Source organism: Populus trichocarpa, chromosome 11 (assembly GCF_000002775.5).
Source record: "Populus trichocarpa isolate Nisqually-1 chromosome 11, P.trichocarpa_v4.1, whole genome shotgun sequence".
NCBI lineage: Eukaryota > Viridiplantae > Streptophyta > Magnoliopsida > Malpighiales > Salicaceae > Populus > Populus trichocarpa.
In genome coordinates, this window is record NC_037295.2 from 16,485,135 (window position 1) to 16,505,319 (window position 20,185).

The 20,185-nt window shown below is 32.1% G+C and overlaps 1 protein-coding gene across 3 annotated transcripts; it reads right to left on the reverse strand.

Moving 5' to 3' along the window:
- Window positions 1–2,754: 2,754 nt before the first annotated feature.
- LOC7470916 (chitin-inducible gibberellin-responsive protein 1) lies at window positions 2,755–6,346 on the reverse strand. 3 transcript variants are annotated; one of them, XM_024581476.2, is made up of 3 exons: window positions 5,718–6,346; window positions 4,711–4,874; window positions 2,755–4,632 (listed from the first exon to the last, which is right to left on the reverse strand). In XM_024581476.2, the coding sequence occupies exons 2-3, from the start codon at window positions 4,745–4,747 to the stop codon at window positions 3,014–3,016; spliced, it is 1,656 nt and encodes a 551-aa protein (XP_024437244.1). In that variant the 5' UTR covers window positions 4,748–4,874; window positions 5,718–6,346; the 3' UTR covers window positions 2,755–3,013. The 3 variants fall into 3 exon arrangements, with proteins under 3 accessions (XP_024437244.1, XP_002317558.1, XP_024437245.1); XM_002317522.4 differs by having other exon boundaries at window positions 2,755–4,874; window positions 5,718–6,345; XM_024581477.2 differs by lacking the exon at window positions 5,718–6,346 and having other exon boundaries at window positions 2,755–4,556; window positions 4,711–4,866.
- Window positions 6,347–20,185: the final 13,839 nt, after the last annotated feature.

Below are 20,185 nucleotides of genomic sequence, written 5' to 3' on the forward strand. Positions count from 1 at the left end.
ACACTACAACAACTACTATTATTATTATCATCACTTTTTTACAACAACAACAACAACAACTAACATTACAATTATTATTTTTATTAGCATCATCATTATTATTAATATTACCATGATTATTATTACAATTATTATTGTTACTATTATTATTATTATTGAAAAAATAAAAACTATGAACTTGATTTGAATGATAGAATTGAAAACTATAACAACTTTGAGAAAATAACCAAGGAAAACAATAAGAAATTAAAAAAACAAGACCAAATTGAAATCACTATTATCATTGAAAAAATAAAAATCATAAACTTGATTTGAAAGATCAAATTGCAAGCCATAAAAACTTTGAGAAAAGAGCAAAGGAAAAAAATTAAGAACTTAGAAGAAAAAGGACCGAATTGAAATACATTATATATACAAATTAAGAACCAATAGTTATAATGAAAACAAACAAAACTTCAGCAACAAGGAAAATGACTAAAAAACAGCAATCAAAACTCTAAGATTTAAATTTGAAATAACAAAAAAAATGAGGACCATAATGTATTTACGAGGGCAGGAGAGAGAAATGATGGAAAAAAAGAAAGGGTCATCAGCTCTGGAGCACACGTGCCACCTATAATGAAAGAGAAGACTGCAAGAAATAATACGGCGGACGATCATTATAACAACCATAAATTGTCACACGCGTTGTCCAAAGTATGTGGCAGTTCCAACACGCTAACAATTTTTTAAATAAGAAATTATTATTTTAATGGTAAATTATGTAACTACCCCCAACCAAACTTACAATTAACAAAAACAAAACCAAGGTTAAAAGATCAAAATACCCCTGACAATAATGAATTAAATGTCTTGCATCCAAGGGTAATTGTGTAATTCTACTATGTATAAAAAAATACGTAAATACCCCTACCCAACAACACTTAATGTTTTTTGCTCCTAGGATATTTTGGTTATTTTACTGTTTATGAAAACATTGAATAGACAAAAATACCCCTAAAAAAATTAGTAATAGCTTATGAATCCCGTGAAAAATACCAAAATTTCCCTAATTTAAAGGCATTCATTTTTTATATGGGAAAGACAAAATAGTCACCACATTATAGTGGTGAATAGGAAAATGTGAGGGGCTCCAATGAATTTCCCATGCCTTTTAATACATTTGTTGTTTGTTGTTCAAAGAACTTTGTGATATTTTGTTAATTTTGCACATGATTTCTTTTCATGTTCAATTATGCTCATTTGTATTAATTGAATTGGTTGAAATGCTTGTGGTTATTCATGGTGGTCATGTTTGGTGGAATAATAAATTTATGGTGGATTAATTTAATTTGTGTAATGAAAAGAAACAAGTCAAAACTCGGGTCTCTATTTACTATCATTTCAAATCTTGTTTCATAATCTAAAAAGTGAGTATTGGACTTTGTTATCAAACCTAAATCTCAAATCACCATCCTATGAATTTTTACCTCTAATAAACACAAGTATTTAGTTGAGGCAAATAGTAGCATGTATGCACAATACATATTTTTATCATTAAAAACAAAATTCAATAAAGCTTACCTTAGATAAAATATTTTATGGTGATTTTTATCTTTCTTTTAACATAACTTACCCCTTACCCAAAAGTCTCTAGAAGCCCGACTAGGATTTTTGATTTCTCATATGGATCACCAAGATGTCCAATGTGATAGAATGCCGACTAACTAGGGATAATTAGTGTTAAGCTTTGTTTGTTTGATTTTTATGATAAAATACTCAATATGTTTTGTACATGTTTTATGCTTGTTTATCTAAACTATTTAATGTTTATTATTTGCATGTAATGGGCTAGAACTGTTTTTTTAGGATGTCTCTCTATAAAAGCAACATCACAGGAAGTCCAACCATTACATACTTCCAATATAAAACTTCATGATTTAATCAAAAAGACTACTTAGTATGTCAAAGTTTTCAGTGTGTAGTTGTTTTTTAAAATTTAGTTGATTAACCCTCAATTGAAAAGGAGTTGAGTTGAATGATAAATTAATAAATTATTTTGTATATATTTTCACATTTTTTTAATGAATAAAAAGCTTGAATTTCTCTTCTCAAAATGTATGGGTTAGTGTGTTGAGTTGTTTCCATGTTTTCGGAAGTTTCAAACACCTTTTCCAAATGAGATGATTTCAAGAAATTATATATATACAGACTACCAGGCCATTTAAGAAATTACAGATTTGAAGTATGAGATGATTTCACCTTCTTGATTTTAACACGAATATTACACAGAAAATGTCTATATCTTCCGGTTCCAGACACCTGAATCGCAGTAAAAAACAGGAAGAAGGGGATTAAGCAAAGACCAAAACAGGTTGAAAGCAACAGGTTAGCCGTAAGCCCTTAAATACACTAGGTTCAATCATGCGTGATCATGATATATCTCCTCTTAGTGGTTTTTAGAATCATGATGATATAAAATTAGATCACTTAACAAGTGACAAGGGAGGACACTGAAATTGACCAGCCTGTACACGAACAAAATCACCAAATTCATGTCTATTCGACCTCAGATTTGTAAAGCATTGCCTGAGACGGAGAGGGTAGCATAGAGATGGATGGAAAAACAATTGGCAGCCAAAAAATGAATGGCGGTATGACAAATTTATTCACCGGAAAGTAACAAAATTGAACGAAGATTTCGCCATCAGTGACATGAGGAACCACAGAAAGAGGCATAAATCACATGTGTTGAAGGAATTTAAATTACAGTGATTAACAAAAAGAGGAAACAGACCTCATCCTCAATATAAACATTGGCATGGTGTCAGCTCTATATAGGAAGAGGATGTTATTTAACTGCAATAGAATTACATAATTGACAATGACTGAAAAATATAACTCAGCCAACCTTTCTAATGCTAACCTCAGTTTTCCCACTCTCCTAAAAAGGGTAATGCACCATCCCCACCTATGAAAAGTATATGTAATTAATACAACTATATAGTATATCCTACCTCCATCTCCTCCTATCTCAATACCAGGCAGAAGCAGAGATCAAATTCCTATCTTTCCATCCCAAGAGCATAGCTCCATCAATTTCCACCAATGTATAATGCTCTGAGTAACACCTTAGCAGGCTCCTTATCACAGAGTTTACATAGGAGCTCAAAGGGCATTGCCGGAAACCGGCCATCATGAATCTAGACTTCCATTTGCCGAAGAGCTCGTGGCGCTCCTCCCTCTCCTTCCCCTCACAAGCAATGACATTAACTATATCCCTTGCTAGGCAATGCTGCTCCACACTAATTCGCTCCTTCTGGTTTCTCGGCAATCTGACATCAATGGACTCAAACATTGCCAAGTAATAGTTGAGAGTTTCTACAAACCGAGTGAGGAAAGGGGTTGTGTTTGTATTAGATTCTTGCTCCACCAACGTGACCACCTTGGGATTGAGTGATTTGATCATTCGAAGCAGCCCATCTCTTGGATTGTTCACATCAACACTCTCATCAGGAGTGTGGTGGAGCTCCAAGGGAAAGTTTACAGCGAGAGCCTCTCCAGGCCTAACATCAAACATCTCCTTCGTCACATCTGGAGCATAAACTGGTACTCCATGGAACTCTATGGGGATATTAAATTTCTCAGAAATTGCAGTCAACCGTCTCGCAACTGCATCTAAACCGTCACCTCGGGCATATTTAGAAACAGGGTCATCAATACCTGTGATACGCACATGTGGAGCCCCACCTGGTCTGGCTGCAAGAGCTTGAAGGAGAGTCATCCACTGCGTTCCCTGAGCAATGTGGAAGTCTACTATATGGATGTGGTCCTCATTTCTGCATGCTTCAGCAATGGCTCCATTGGCTGCCATGTAACCAAACTTCAGGTAGGGGCAGATTTCATACAGGGTGTGCATGTAAGACAGCAAGTCCTTGCCTTCTGGTTCCTTGCACCTAAGGGCACGATAAATATTAGTACCTGATGACTCCTTCCTTGCTACCAATCCCTCTACCAAGTACGCACCAAGACGCTGGATTGGCTCTCCACTGATAGACACCACACTTCTGGCCTTCTCAATCAACTTATCGAAATCATTCACCTTGTTTTCAGCAAGAGCTTTAGCACATGCAATCAACAGCTGCTTCAAATCTCCAGATGGAATGCCATGAAAATGTACTTCTTCCATTTCCTTTTGGCGTTTCTCAACATGAGCACCTTCGCCGAACTGCCTCTGCCTTGAAACAAAAGACGTCTGAGTCTGAATAACATGAGAACCCTCGCGCTGCTGGCTCCAGGCCCTAGGTTTCTGATCTGATGTTGGTGGCCTGCTACTTCCCCCCAAACAAGTATTTGGTGTGTTTACATCTTCATCATCGTCTGGCCCCATTAGAGTAGTCTCCAATTTCAGCAACGTGTGTTTTATGTTATGGCTAGAACTTGCATCTTGCAGCAATGAAGTGCCGCCAGGAAAGAGCAGTAGACTTTCTCGTTGACAGTCCACAGAAGGGTTCAGCCTACTAAAATAACTGCTGGATTCACCTGAGAGATTCTCTGTGGAGCTGTAGCGGTCCTGGCTGTCACATAACGTAGTAGCATATGTATCACAATCAAATTCAGTTGAGAAAGGCGAGCTGGTTGAATTTCCTATATCTAATTTCAATGAACCAAACAACCTATTAGGCATGGAAGGAACAGACGGATAAGAAGATGAGTAGGATAGGCCCGCACCAGTGACACCGTATCCAAAATACTGGTGTGATTCCATCCTATATATTGTTCTTCTAGCAACACAGAAGATTGGCTAGGCTCTGTTGTAAGCAATTAAAGGCAGCTTTACAACTCTCCTTGGAGAACTCAAACTTGTTTATCTTTAGTGAAAAATATGTATCAGCCTGGTAAAAACAAAAGAAACATAAATGAACATCTAAGTCGATCTCTTTTAATTACAAGACAACTCCATATTACTCAAAAGTCAAAACTGTGAACATTTAAGGTACAGTAAAACATCAGAGAGAGATCAAGACAAATATCGTTTTATTTTTAAGAAAAAAAAAGAGGCAGGATCGAATCAAAAAAGCCGTAATACAAAAGAATCTTCATTATCAACATCCATAATCTAACTCATGCATTTCTAATGACTTCTATGATGTTCCTAATTTCCTATGTACATGGAAGAAGATTCAAACTTTCTTGCTGAACACTGTTGCAGAATCAATCAGTAACCAAGTGCAGGGTTGCCGCCAATTTCTTTGCCCTCTCCAAGACCATATTGGAAAGTGAAATACTTCGCAAATTACCAAACACACTACGCTTAAAATTTCAGTTACTAAGAAAGCACCCGGAACTATAAAATTGCTTGCAACATTTGCTCTGCATTAATTTCGATGAATATAAATCTAGACATGTAATAAAAACAAGGACTTGATTAGAAAAGGTAAGAATTTTTCTCCAAAGGAAAGCAAGAGAAACTATAATTAGCTTAGGAAAAAAGAAATGAAGAGTTAATTAACTTATGTGACTTCTTATTGGACCAAAAGGATAGAATAAAACATCAAGTAAAATTATTTATTGAACAATCATTGATCATTCAAAGAAATAGAATCCAAGCTACAACCAACCATTCAATAAAAAATACTACAAGGCTTCCAAGAAAAACCCTGCAATTATCACACAAAAATGAAGCATAAAAGAACATAAAACAGAATCAAATATCAGAAAAAGAGGGCTAAACTTACAAGGAAACCAAAACCCAGAAATCTTCAAAGTTCCAAATCTTGAAAAGGTAGTATAAATCTCGAGAACAAAACTGTATGTAACAAATGAAACAACAAAAAGACTAAAGAAACTAACTTTCTGGGCAAGAAAAGAAGAAAGAATTTGTGGTTGAGCTTTGTCTGATTTTCTATTTTGACTTTGTCTTTTTATGTGATCCTTTGATGGGTTGTGAAGTGTTTTGTTTTTTGCAGAGGTTCCTAAGAACAAGAAGCGAGGCTTCAGTGGTATAAATGGAGGGAGAGATAGAGGGGGTTTCGTGGGATTTTAACGGCGCCGAGTGGTGTCACGAAGTTTAAGATTTGAAGATGGGGTCGTTGATGGACGGAGTTGAGAGAATGTTAACGGTAACCTCTTCGTCCATTTGTGACACCTACAAGAACATTCTTGGTTTTTTCTTACATTTCCATTCTTGACCGCGCTGGTTGAAAATGTCTACCATTGTTGTGTTGACAAGTGACTTCCTAGCAAGATCCCAAGCATGTGCACCGTTTGCTTTTGACTCTACTGGCCATGTAAATCCAAGGGAAAGAGAGTAGGAGTTCCAATCATGATGGTTGAATCTCAGAATTACAAGTCACACTCATCTTCACAAGTTGTGATGAACATCTCTTAAAAATCTTAAAGAGAGATAAATGTTAAGGGTACAAATTGTTAGAGATGAAGTTTTTTCTTTTAAAAATAAGAGATGTTCTCGAGTTACTTTGCACGTTAATAGCAAGTAGATTCTCTTTTGGAACAATTTTAAGATGTACCTCGTAGATTTAAAAATAATTAATAAATCTCTTTAATTGTTAGTCATAAGATTTAAACATAAAAAAATAAATAAAACATATGTTTTTAATCACCAAATCAACTCTTTTTAATATAGGAAAAATTAAACTCTCTTAAAATTAATGGTTAGAAGCAAAGAATTCTCTCATAAATTAAATTGTATATAGAGCATGTTTAGAATGTGATAAAAGTTATATTTTAAAAATGTTTTGAGTTTGATAATATATTAAAATAATATATTTTTTATTTTTTAAAATTTATTTTTAATATCAACACATCAAAACAATTTAAAAATACTAAAAAATTAATTTTAAATAAAAACAAAATTTAAACAAACAGTGTTTTTACAACACCCCAAACACCACCTTGTTATTATCATATATACATCAAAATATAAAAAAGTATAATAAATTATGCTCCTGCTCGACTGGCATACACGGTAAGAAGAGATGAAGGTGGGGTATCTTACAAAATTCTCCGTCACGGAGAGGAAACAAACGTAAATGAAGCCAGCCAAAAAAGTTGCGAGAGCCCACGTCAGCAATGACACTAATGAAACACGTGCGATGACAGGTGTAACATACCTTTCATTTGACCTGACGTGGCACGCGTTGACGGCCCCCATTACAAGACCAGCTAGCCAAAGGTGAAAATGGAATTCAAATCCCAAATCCAAAAGATTGAGAAAAAGTCAAAAGGAGAAGACAATTGATTTTGATGGTCATCACTTGTGACTCGAGAGATTATGTAATTCAAGTCCCAATCCTAAAGATTGAGAAAAAGTAATTGATTTTTAGACTTATGGCTTGAAAGATTATAAATTGATGTGTTTTTAATGGATAATTTGCCACAAATATTATATTATATGCTTACAATATTCATTTTGAACCGTCAAAATCACTTAATGAACATTAGAGTACAAGGGAGGAAATAGCATTTCGAAATCTCATAAGAGAAGCGACAATGAAACTCTTCGAGCAATGATCTTATCTATGTTATTTCTCTTGCGGCAATGTAAAATTAAGACACCTTTCGAGAGTCGAGCTATTCAAAAAAAAAAAAACTGGTTTTGAAAAATCATTCTATATATATATATATATATATATATATATATATATATAAGGTCAAATCGAATTTTAATGATTAGTGAAATGGTATATCTTTTAAAGTAAAATCAATTTTTGACGGAATAAAAAAGTTTATAGTTATTTTTATAATTTTCTAAATATTATATATTCCTTTATTTAAATTGTTTTTTTGTTTCTTGTGTTACATAAAAATACTCTTTAGTTTATCATTTGATGAGGTAAAAAAAAAAATTCAAGTAGCTTAAATGCAAAACTTATGTGTTGGATAATCAGTTAATTTCTTAGTTCTAGTAATATGATCTATTCTCTTTAACCAAGATGGCTGGTAGCCGGTATCTAGTGCATGATATTTGTAAAAGGTTTTCTTTTATAGATTTGAGGACTCTTAAATGTTTAAGTAAGTATCTTTTTAAAGAGAGAAATTACAATGATATTTTAGAAAGATAAACTCTGAAAATATATGTGCTAAAAATATTGAGAATGAAGATATTGTGAACTTGGAGCTTGAAGGATTTATGGGGGTATTTATAGCTCATAAATCTTATTCTTTTGAAGAGGAGGAGCCGAAGAGTTATTTCATCTTTGTGATATTTTAAATTGTATTCTATTAAAAATAATGCATATTGGATCAGTATAAAATATTAAGGAAATCACGTGGAGGTCTCAAAAAATATTAAAGGAGTGTTAGGCTCATATAAGTTGCATGAACCTATTAGAAGCGGACAATAGGCCGAGGTGCACTGCTTAGGGCCCACAGTCATTGAGGGTTTTGAACCAATCAAATTTTGATTTATCAGTAACCCTCCAAGTCTTTGTGATATTGATACACAAAGACTTGTAAAAATATCTAGTTACGATGATGAGCTCATCGAATTTTCTTCATATGAGAAGAGGGAGGGAAACCCTGAGTAATATACCAGAAAGCCCGTGTGTAGGAGCATGCTCCATGGTTGAAAAAAGAATTTCTATATAGAGAGGAATCATAAATAAATCCATACTTAGAAAATTTTTCATGAGGATAAGGTGAAACCATAGAGAAATCCATACTTAGAAAATTTTTCTAGTGGCCTGAGAAAACTCACGAGAAGAATCCATTAGAGGAACACATGTGAAAAACTCATTGGAGGAATTCATTCCATTGGAGGAGCTCAATGGAATGATGAAATCCAATGGAGGAACACAATGAAGAAAACTCAATGGAAGAACTCATTCCATAAAAATCATTAATTAGAAATTAAAATATGATGATTAATCAAGTGTGAGTTGATTGTAAATGAATTTTAAAAATTGAGCATTAAAATGTAATTAATACAAGGGATTGCAATTTTAGACCTAGAAAAAAAATCAAGTAGGGACTTGATTAAATAAATTTCTAAAATTATCATGAAATAATATATGTGGTATTATTTAAAGGGCAAATTAATATTTTACCATTTATAGAGTTTTTAGGTTTTCCTATAAATAAAATGATATGCTTCTTATTTTTAGTACAGAGAAAAACTATATCAGTTACAGAAATATTTGAAACACAAAATAAAAGAGCTAGCACTTAAAGGTATAGCAATCTCTCTCTCCTAAAAAGGTTTAGGAGATTTTTTATTAGTGATTCATGTGGATTACCGTTAGAGGCCGGATATTTGGACAACTTGTAGTTTGCGATAACTTAGCTTTGAAATAATTATTCAAAACTGAAAAGAATATCTGATTTTCAAGTAATTTTCATGTAAATCCTAAACGAATCTATATTTTTTTAATGAGATCTTTAAAACTCCTATAAAATTTTAAATTTACGAGAAACCTAACCCATAAATCACCTAAATTAACCTCGATTACCTTCGTACAGCAATTGGTAATTATTTTTGTTTTTGACGTAGACTATGACTCAAGTTACGGCCTTATTAATCCTTTTGACTCATGACTCAAGACCATGCTATTCGTCAATATCTTGCTATATCAGTCATTGAAGTGCTTCTGCTGATTGCATTTTTGAAACTTTAATGGTACTTTTTTCAATTCAAACTCTCCAAGTTGAAATGAATAAAAGAAAATTACACTGGAAAAGGCATTTCCCTTGGGCAAAATATAATAAAGATCAAAGTAAGTAATTTTTTTCAATCATTGGACATCATGTCATGTGGTAATAGACAGGAGGAAGAGGCAATTTTTTTGCCGAGCACTACAAAGTCTTGAAAAAGCATATGAACAAAATAAAAAAAAGGATTCTCATGGGCCATGTTTCCTTATCTGAATACGGTAATATCAAGATTTTCAAGTGGAAAATGCATCATGTCATAATCATGCTTTTTCTTTAATTAATCGTTAATCAGAAGACAAGTAGGTGATGAATCTATTGGATTTTCCTGCTTTTGGCATGATCAAGAGGATATATATATATATAATTAAGGCCAATCGAACTTGTGAGCTTCAGGCTTAGGGGCATGCATTAGAAGGGCAATGGAATCAAATTCCTTTCCGAGCTAGAATCCTTCGGGTGCATCTACAGAAGATAATCTTTTTCAAGGAAAAAGATGCATGTCTGCTTTCACTAGCTTTCTGGTAGTGTTTCAGGCACAAATAAAGCACTAAAACTTGAAGTGAGTGCTTATTGAAGTGTTGAAAAGTAACAGTAGCCTATTATGAACTTTCTGTATTCTTCGAACCTTTCTGCTCGATCGAGCCTTTTGCGTTGTTTTTTAATCCACCGTTCTCGAAGGCTTTTTTTTCTTTCTGTTTCTTAAATGAGGATCGAATTTGTAGGACTTGGACAGTACATCGATTATTCTTGTTTCTTTAACTGTCAATATTATTAATTCTCTGCCAAAATCAATAAAAATGAATCAAATCCTCATCGGATCGAATTTTCTCCAAATCGAAGTTGATAGGATGGAGGAAGCTTCCTCTTTATTCTCGAGCTCATCAAAATGAAAAGGTACGCATCCTAGATTTCAACTTACGGATGGTAATTTAATATCAACTTAATGGATAATGCTAATTATTATCCGATAAAATAACTATTCAAAAACACTCAATAGATTTAGATCAGTATTTATCATGTTTAAATGAAATTATTATTTTTAGATACTAACCCAAATAAATGAGTATTTATAATGTCCCAATTGAACTGTTGAGTCGGCACCCTGATCAGAGTACAGATTATTAATTTTCATGAGCTAATTAAACGTTGTTCTTCTCCTTCAACTTCACATCCAAGTTTTCTGTCATTGAGAGAGCCAAATCCATAATTTGGTGGTCAAAAAACCATGTTTTCTTGTAGATAGGAAATCTTTTTTATTATTATTATCGCACAGCAAAAAGCTTTTCTAACTAGTGTGTTTGGTATTGAGGTTGCTGTTGTGGTTGTGGTTTTAAAAAAGTTGTTTTATAAAAAGTACTTTTAGTTGAGGTTGGTTTGAAAAAATAGGTGTTTGGTTAAAACTGTGGTTGAAATTGAGGTTGAACAAAAAGTAGTTTAATGTGTTTGGTTAAAAAAATGCTTTTCAAATTGAGGTTATAAAATATATATATATATATATATGAATGATTTTTAATTTAAATATTGTAGATTTAACCACTGTTATTATATCATAAAATAAATAATATTGATATCAAATATTTTTTATTATTCCATTAAACTATGTGCAATGTCATCACATACGAAATAAATCTATCATGATGGAATTGCGATCAAATTCCATAAATGTTACGTCATCATGCGATATCCTTCTAATTTATGTAGTGTTATTAAATAATATTAAATACTAGTTTTTTTGAGTAAAAGTCAATTTTTAAAAAAAAAATTTACAATTTCATTACGTACAAAATTCATTTGACAAGAACTACAGTTTTCTAAAAAATTTTGAGCGTGCAATAAAATTAGGTAAAATATTATCATTTATAAAAATTGAGATTACAGTACAAGTAAATTTAATTTACCTTAAGCTAATTTTAAAAAAAAAATTCAAAAATATTGTTCACGTTCACGTGAATAGTATGAGTGAAATCATTTAACTATATTGGTTTTTCAAAAAAAAAAAAAAACAGTGAAACTTTTCATGTGAACAGTGCGAGTGAATTAATTCACTCGCACTGGTTTTTTGAAATTTAAAAAAAAAAAACAGTGAAACTTTTGATGTGAACAGTGCGAGTGAATTAATTCACTCGCACTGGTTTTTCGAAATTTAAAAAAAAAAAAAAACTAAACTAAACTGTGCACTTTAGTGAACAGCTACAGTGGAGCCATGCTCCACTGTAGCTGTTTTTCCCAGACGAGAAGCAGCAAAATGCTGCTTTTCCTAAACCAATGGTGCCATGTGAGTCCTACCCACTGAAAGTACTTTCATTTTGATTACCAAACACTTATTAACGTGGTTGCGGGTGAACCTCACCCGCAACCACGTTACCAAACGGCATCTCAGTTGGGCTACAGACCAGAGCTAGAGTACAAAAACTGATTTCGAACCCTCCAAAAAGTAACCAATCAGTAATGATTCAAAGAATAGGAGTGTTGATTGCAATCACCTGCCTTGGATATATCGGATTTTGTTAACTTTAGCTCAAAATTCATTTTATTTAAGCTGGTATGAGAAGTTTTAGAAGGCCCAAGGAAATCATCATAGCCCATTTGAATCCGGGCCGGTAGTCTCCACCGGCTTAGACTTTGGAGGCCCAATAATCGGATTGGAATCCGTTTCCATCATGAAATTCCAATTAAATCACCCACTTAATAACTTTGATTTACGAGTCTGTGATTTCGAGTATATTCTATAGATCTCATTTACATGTTAATTTGGAATTTGGTTGTAATTAATTTCAGTGATGGAGAATGTTTTGTTGTTTTCACCAGTGGCATGGCATTGTAATGACTGATCAACTTTTTATCATAAGGAAAAGGAAAAAACTCTAGGGAAATTCTCGGCCAGAATAGTAGTTTTTTAAGGTATTTTTTATTTTAAAAATCATTAAAATAATATTTTTATTATTTTTTAAAATTTATTTTTTAAATTAGCATATCAAAACGATATAAAAACATCTAAAAAAATTAATTTAAAAATAAAAACTACAATTTCATGAAACTCCAATTAGACCGCTGCTCCGTACATGCAGGCTTGGATGCACAAATCAATAATTATTATCAGGAAACTGCAAAAATGCAAAGAGAACAAAGGCACATGCATGTGCTTTCTCACATCACATGTCCCCAAGAAACATGGGCAGATGTGCAAGTGAGAATGCTTGCTTGACATGTCGGGGACCATAAATAATGCAGATGTGCAAGTGAGAATGCTTGCTTGACATGTCGGGGACCATAAATAATGCAGATGTGCAAGTGAGAATGCTTGCTTGACATGTCGGGGACCATAAATAATGCAGTATATTTGCCTCCAAGTTAGCGTGAGCTAGCACTGAGCACAATGAATTGTATGCGAACACATGCATGATCTCATGTGGTAGGCGGAGGTGGTGCTTTACCGGTGATCCACTCCCCCTCCTTAAAACTCCATGCCGTCACTAATTAAAGGAATTCATACGTTTGGCACTGGTAGGCAAAGCGTAAATATGAAAAGAAAATCATGGGCAAAGCTATAATTTTGAATTTCTGGATAGACTATTTGAGCTATTTTTTAAGGATTTTAATTACAAAAACACTATCATGTAGTTTAATATGAATTTTACTTTTTTTATACTATTTTAAATTATATTTTTCATCTTATAATTTACATGTTCTGTAACAATTTAATTACATCCTTAACATTTTTTTTTATTTTTATTTGAACTAGGATATAAATCCTAAAGTATAATTTATTAAATTTTTTTAGGGTTATCTAGAATCAATGAACTCAATTTCTTACTATTCAATGCGGCATTAATCCATTGCAAATTTGCAATATGCAAATCCTTATTATAGTAATTATTTCAATTATTAGGATTTTCATTACAAAAGTCTCCACCCATCCTTCTCTCTTTTTTTTTTATCTTTTCTTCATGATACCAGAAGGCCAGGCAATTTCATGGAGCATCGAACCACAGGGCTCCAGTAGTTTCATAAAAAAGAATGGAGGACGTACCAAAACCGATCGAGCAACATTGTAAAGTCAAAGATCATGTGTCAGATAGTGCTGAGCCCAAAGAATGAGTGCTTTGTAAAGCAACCAGTGCCATGATAGAAATTCCTCTTTTTTGACTTTCCAGTTGTTGGCTTGGGACAAACACTACCGTCTTCTATATGCCCCGAAGCCCCCCTTTGAGCTCATTTGACCGTTTTATTAATAATTAATGAATCTGCAGAGAAAAATGGATCTGATAATTTTGCTTTTTTGTCATGGAGTTGGTCAGGGTGATCCAATGTATCATCAGAGATAAACAATTTATACCAGCCATTGATATGTTCTTCTCCATATATACCTGGAGGTTCTCTTCATCAGCTTACTTTCTTCTATACTAGATACCGTTTCCTCTTCTGTTTTCATCATTTGGGACCTGCTTTCTTTGAATCATTCTTTGGAATACGTCCTCGTAAAAAACTTTCACCTATTAACTGCACTTTTCATGTCGTCCTGTATAAAAAGAAGTTAACCCCACGATGGAGCTTGGAGGGAGCTAAATCTTTTTTTTTTAAAAGTTATTTTTAAAGCGAATTCCTTACATGTCCAGGCCCCTACCAGTCCCCACTTCCACCCCTGCCTGCATTGTTAAGTAATTTCCCAGCTGGTACGTACGTGAGGATTGAATGTTTCCGCTGAGAATTGAATAATTCTGCTACAGTCTTGTATTAAGAAAAGGAAAAATAATGTCTTCTTAAAGAGAAATATCTAGTCCACATCCAGCTTATGGAGCTGGTTTTGCCACCTCCATCAGTCCATCTTGACCCCTTTTTTTTTATCTTTTAAATTTCGATAATAATGTACTGGTGGGAATACTTATATTGCTTATGAAATGGGTCGTGGCATCCACCCAATTAAACTCATTCGAGACATGCAATAACTCAGGCATCTACGTTAGCTTTCGTTTATTTAGTGCTCAAGTAACAAACAGCGAGGGAGGGATATTCCCTTTTTATCAGCTAGAAGAAGCCGTTGTCTCAAGCCAGGCGGGTGATGATGACGCCAGGGATCATAAGTAGATGACTGAGCAGAGCCAATAATCTGATTTCTGAATTAGTTTAGTCGTAATTGATACAGAATTATATCACCAGATTTTCTTATATTTGCAGTACATTGTCAAGATACGTTGATGTGAAATGAGAGGACTTGGTGCATGGCTGTGCCTGTATGCACCTCTAGAAACATCTTATGATAATATATACTTTGTCAATAGGGAGAAAATTGCTGTGGATCTAATTATAATGACGGAAGATTTTTCATTTCAGGGCAAACATCAGTACTTCCAATATTGCAAGGGAAAACAATGTCTCAGTTTATCATCATGAATATTATAATCAGAATAGTTATGGGAAAACAATGTCTCAAAATATCTTAAGCACGATGACAAGGAATAAGATCATTTTCATCAAATTAAGATCATATGTGGGAGTTCATATATTCTTCTCACCTTAGATTTGCTTGTTGAATCATGATTTTTAACCTTTCTATTCATAGTAGGTGTGGGAGGTTGACAATCGCTTCCAACCATGCAAGTATCATTTTCCTCGTATATATAACCTAGGAAGGGTGCCGACACCAGCAACCTTTACACTTGCTAAGGTATTGTTTCCCTAGTAATACCCTATAACACTGCATATCTCTTAGTAGCAAGCAATTGCAAACCCTAAAGTCTTACCAAAACTTATGTGTTCTATGCATCTTAATTCTTGAGGGCAGTTTCTTGTGTCATGTCTCATCCAATTTGATATTCCAAGTTAGGTTACTTCCATCGTCTGCAATGGGTTTTTATTGTCTTATTGTTTTTGTACGATGCTCCTTTTACATATTGGTATCATCGATCGTTATCAATTATAAAAACTTTTATTCGAAGTGTTTGGAAATATTGCAGCAATTATTTTTTAAAAACAATTTTACTTTAAAATATATTAAAATAATTTTAAAAAATATATATATTATTTTTCATATCAATACATTAAAATAATTTAAAAATTAAAAATATTTTTAAAACATAAAAATATAAATATGATAAAGGTACAAACCGCGATATTAATCTCCAAATGGGAGGACACACTGGCTGCGAGCCTTTACTTGCACATGGCATCAGCCGATAATCCTTGTCGTCGCCCATTAAAGAACACAGCTTTGCTGCACTCAAAATACTAACTTCACTTTAGATCATAGAGGTATTTGGGTGTCCTAGAAAAATCAACGAACCCTACAGGCCCCACGTGTCCAGTTCCTCAAGTTAAATCATGACCCAACACACACCCAATCCATCCCAAAAAACTAGAAACATAAGCTCCTTGCGTATACAAAGATACATACTCGCCAGTACAATCCAAAGCTCATGTTGGTATGCCTACTTGCCTTCCCAATCACTATTTTAAAACCAGACGCCACCGGACTAAGTGAACCATGACCTAGGTGATCTAAAACCGAGGTAAGGTTGGGTTTCTATAAAAATAATAGAAGTGATTGGGTTAAAAATTTTGGTTGATCTCACAGCCTCGTCAACCAGGGAAAAGCCCAATCAAAATTTATCCATTTTTTTTTATTTTTTTTTCAAAATGATATCAATCCAATCAAAATTTGGATTAATCCATCCAACTCATGACGTGAGATTTGTCCTAAATTGATCCTGAATCGAGTTTAAAAACTATATTTTCTATCACTTTGTGAATTAATTGCAAAATTTGGATTTAATTTTCATTTTTAAGTTGGTTTAATTTCCAACATGGTTTTGTGCAATGAATCATTTTTTATATTAACAAAACACTAAAAGAAGTTATGCTTTCAGTGGACACCACATCATAAAGGATTATTTATTCTAAGAATACTTTGTTTTTTAATCTATATATTTTTAAGTCCAATTTTATCTTTTAACATTTTAATTTTTGAGAACAAAACTTTATGATTTTTTTTATTTTTTTTATAGAGTTATCTGAACCTCATGACCTTGGTCATCGGTTTAACAGGTTAACCTGGTTATTTAGTTTCTTTTCTCTTTTTTTAATTGATTTTTTTGCAATTTCATCCTGTAACATTTCATTGATTGTGAATTAGACTTCCTCATTTGTTTTAGTTTGCTTTTTATAAGGTTATCTTGGTTTCATGACCCGAGACGTGAGTTTGATTAGTTAACATGAGTTGACTTTGATCATTTTTTAAATTATTTCTTTTAATTAATTTTATTTTATTTTTTTGCAATTTTTTCCTTCAACATTAATTGGGAATTGTGTTTCATAATTTATTTTGATTTGCTTTTTATGAGGTTTTATCAACCTCGTAACCCGGGTCATGGGTTTGGTAGCTTGTCTCGGTCTTATTACTCATGTCATGAGTTTGATGGATAGACTCTAGTTGTTTTTTGTATCTTTATTTTATTTTATTCAATTTCATCCATCACCATGGGTTGATTGAGAATTGAGTTTTATAATTTGTTTTCTATGATGTTATCTTAACCTCATGACTTGGGTTGCAAATTTGGCAGATTAACTTAGGTTGAATTAAGTTATTTTTTAGATCATTTTTTTAATTGATTTTTTTTTATTTTATCATTCAACATTAAGTTCATAGGAAATTAGGCATAATTTGTTTTAATTTTTTATTATGTATGGTTATTATATTCTCATGACTAGAATTGTGGATTTGAAAAGTTAAACTCAAATCAATCCAATATGTTGTTGTTCTAATATCTTATAAAAAATATGTCATCTTGAATTTTTTTAGTTAAACTAGGTGTCTGGATTGTTTTTGAACTCATCAAGTTGACCGGACATGGTTTTGTGCAATGAATCATTTTTTATATTAACAAAACACTAAAAGAAGTTATGCTTTCAGTGGACACCACATCATAAAGGATTATTTATTCTAAGAATACTTTGTTTTTTAATCTATATATTTTTAAGTCCAATTTTATCTTTTAACATTTTAATTTTTGAGAACAAAACTTTATGATTTTTTTTATTTTTTTTATAGAGTTATCTGAACCTCATGACCTTGGTCATCGGTTTAACAGGTTAACCTGGTTATTTAGTTTCTTTTCTCTTTTTTTAATTGATTTTTTTGCAATTTCATCCTGTAACATTTCATTGATTGTGAATTAGACTTCCTCATTTGTTTTAGTTTGCTTTTTATAAGGTTATCTTGGTTTCATGACCCGAGACGTGAGTTTGATTAGTTAACATGAGTTGACTTTGATCATTTTTTAAATTATTTCTTTTAATTAATTTTATTTTATTTTTTTGCAATTTTTTCCTTCAACATTAATTGGGAATTGTGTTTCATAATTTATTTTGATTTGCTTTTTATGAGGTTTTATCAACCTCGTAACCCGGGTCATGGGTTTGGTAGCTTGTCTCGGTCTTATTACTCATGTCATGAGTTTGATGGATAGACTCTAGTTGTTTTTTGTATCTTTATTTTATTTTATTCAATTTCATCCATCACCATGGGTTGATTGAGAATTGAGTTTTATAATTTGTTTTCTATGATGTTATCTTAACCTCATGACTTGGGTTGCAAATTTGGCAGATTAACTTAGGTTGAATTAAGTTATTTTTTAGATCATTTTTTTAATTGATTTTTTTTTATTTTATCATTCAACATTAAGTTCATAGGAAATTAGGCATAATTTGTTTTAATTTTTTATTATGTATGGTTATTATATTCTCATGACTAGAATTGTGGATTTGAAAAGTTAAACTCAAATCAATCCAATATGTTGTTGTTCTAATATCTTATAAAAAATATGTCATCTTGAATTTTTTTAGTTAAACTAGGTGTCTGGATTGTTTTTGAACTCATCAAGTTGACCGGACATGGTTTTGTGCAATGAATCATTTTTTATATTAACAAAACACTAAAAGAAGTTATGCTTTCAGTGGACACCACATCATAAAGGATTATTTATTCTAAGAATACTTTGTTTTTTAATCTATATATTTTTAAGTCCAATTTTATCTTTTAACATTTTAATTTTTGAGAACAAAACTTTATGATTTTTTTTATTTTTTTTATAGAGTTATCTGAACCTCATGACCTTGGTCATCGGTTTAACAGGTTAACCTGGTTATTTAGTTTCTTTTCTCTTTTTTTAATTGATTTTTTTGCAATTTCATCCTGTAACATTTCATTGATTGTGAATTAGACTTCCTCATTTGTTTTAGTTTGCTTTTTATAAGGTTATCTTGGTTTCATGACCCGAGACGTGAGTTTGATTAGTTAACATGAGTTGACTTTGATCATTTTTTAAATTATTTCTTTTAATTAATTTTATTTTATTTTTTTGCAATTTTTTCCTTCAACATTAATTGGGAATTGTGTTTCATAATTTATTTTGATTTGCTTTTTATGAGGTTTTATCAACCTCGTAACCCGGGTCATGGGTTTGGTAGCTTGTCTCGGTCTTATTACTCATGTCATGAGTTTGATGGATAGACTCTAGTTGTTTTTTGTATCTTTATTTTATTTTATTCAATTTCATCCATCACCATGGGTTGATTGAGAATTGAGTTTTATAATTTGTTTTCTATGATGTTATCTTAACCTCATGACTTGGGTTGCAAATTTGGCAGATTAACTTAGGTTGAATTAAGTTATTTTTTAGATCATTTTTTTAATTGATTTTTTTTTATTTTATCATTCAACATTAAGTTCATAGGAAATTAGGCATAATTTGTTTTAATTTTTTATTATGTATGGTTATTATATTCTCATGACTAGAATTGTGGATTTGAAAAGTTAAACTCAAATCAATCCAATATGTTGTTGTTCTAATATCTTATAAAAAATATGTCATCTTGAATTTTTTTAGTTAAACTAGGTGTCTGGATTGTTTTTGAACTCATCAAGTTGACCGGATCACATCGAGTCAACCTTTATATTGTTCAAGGTTTTTTTTACTAGAAAAAATGTTAGTAATTCATGAAACATTTTTTTACTTTAAGAAAATTGATCTAACCCACAGTATAACGCTGATAAATTATCAAGTTTCAACCATACTTGCACACTTTAACATCCTTTCTTCCTTTTTATTAGTTTTTACATATAAGCAATTTGAAGATAGGTTACTTGGAAATTTCATGGTGCTTAAACTATACTAATAATATCCTATAAATTACAGTATGGTTCCATTAACTAATACACCATATTAATTTCTAGTTTTGACGTGGATGACTAGAAAAGGAAGGGTTGATATGAGCTATCAAATCTTCTTCTAGTTTTGATGTGGATAACAAAAAAAAAAAACTTAATATTAGCAATCAAACTTTTAATTTAGAAAAGGATCTAAATAATCAAAAATCAAAGGAGAGAAAAGAAAGAAAATATATATATATATATATATATATATATATATATATATATATATGAAAATAAGGGAATAAAAGTTTATTATGCTTTCCAAATAATGTAATTATGACCAGTAAGAAATCAAAACTACCCATGTAAAAAAAAAAATTTCAATTT

What these genes read in the sequence shown, in the direction of transcription:
- LOC7470916 (XM_002317522.4), bottom strand. Translation starts at nt 4,747, where the DNA reads ATGGAATCACACCAGTATTTTGGATACGGTGTCACTGGTGCGGGCCTA.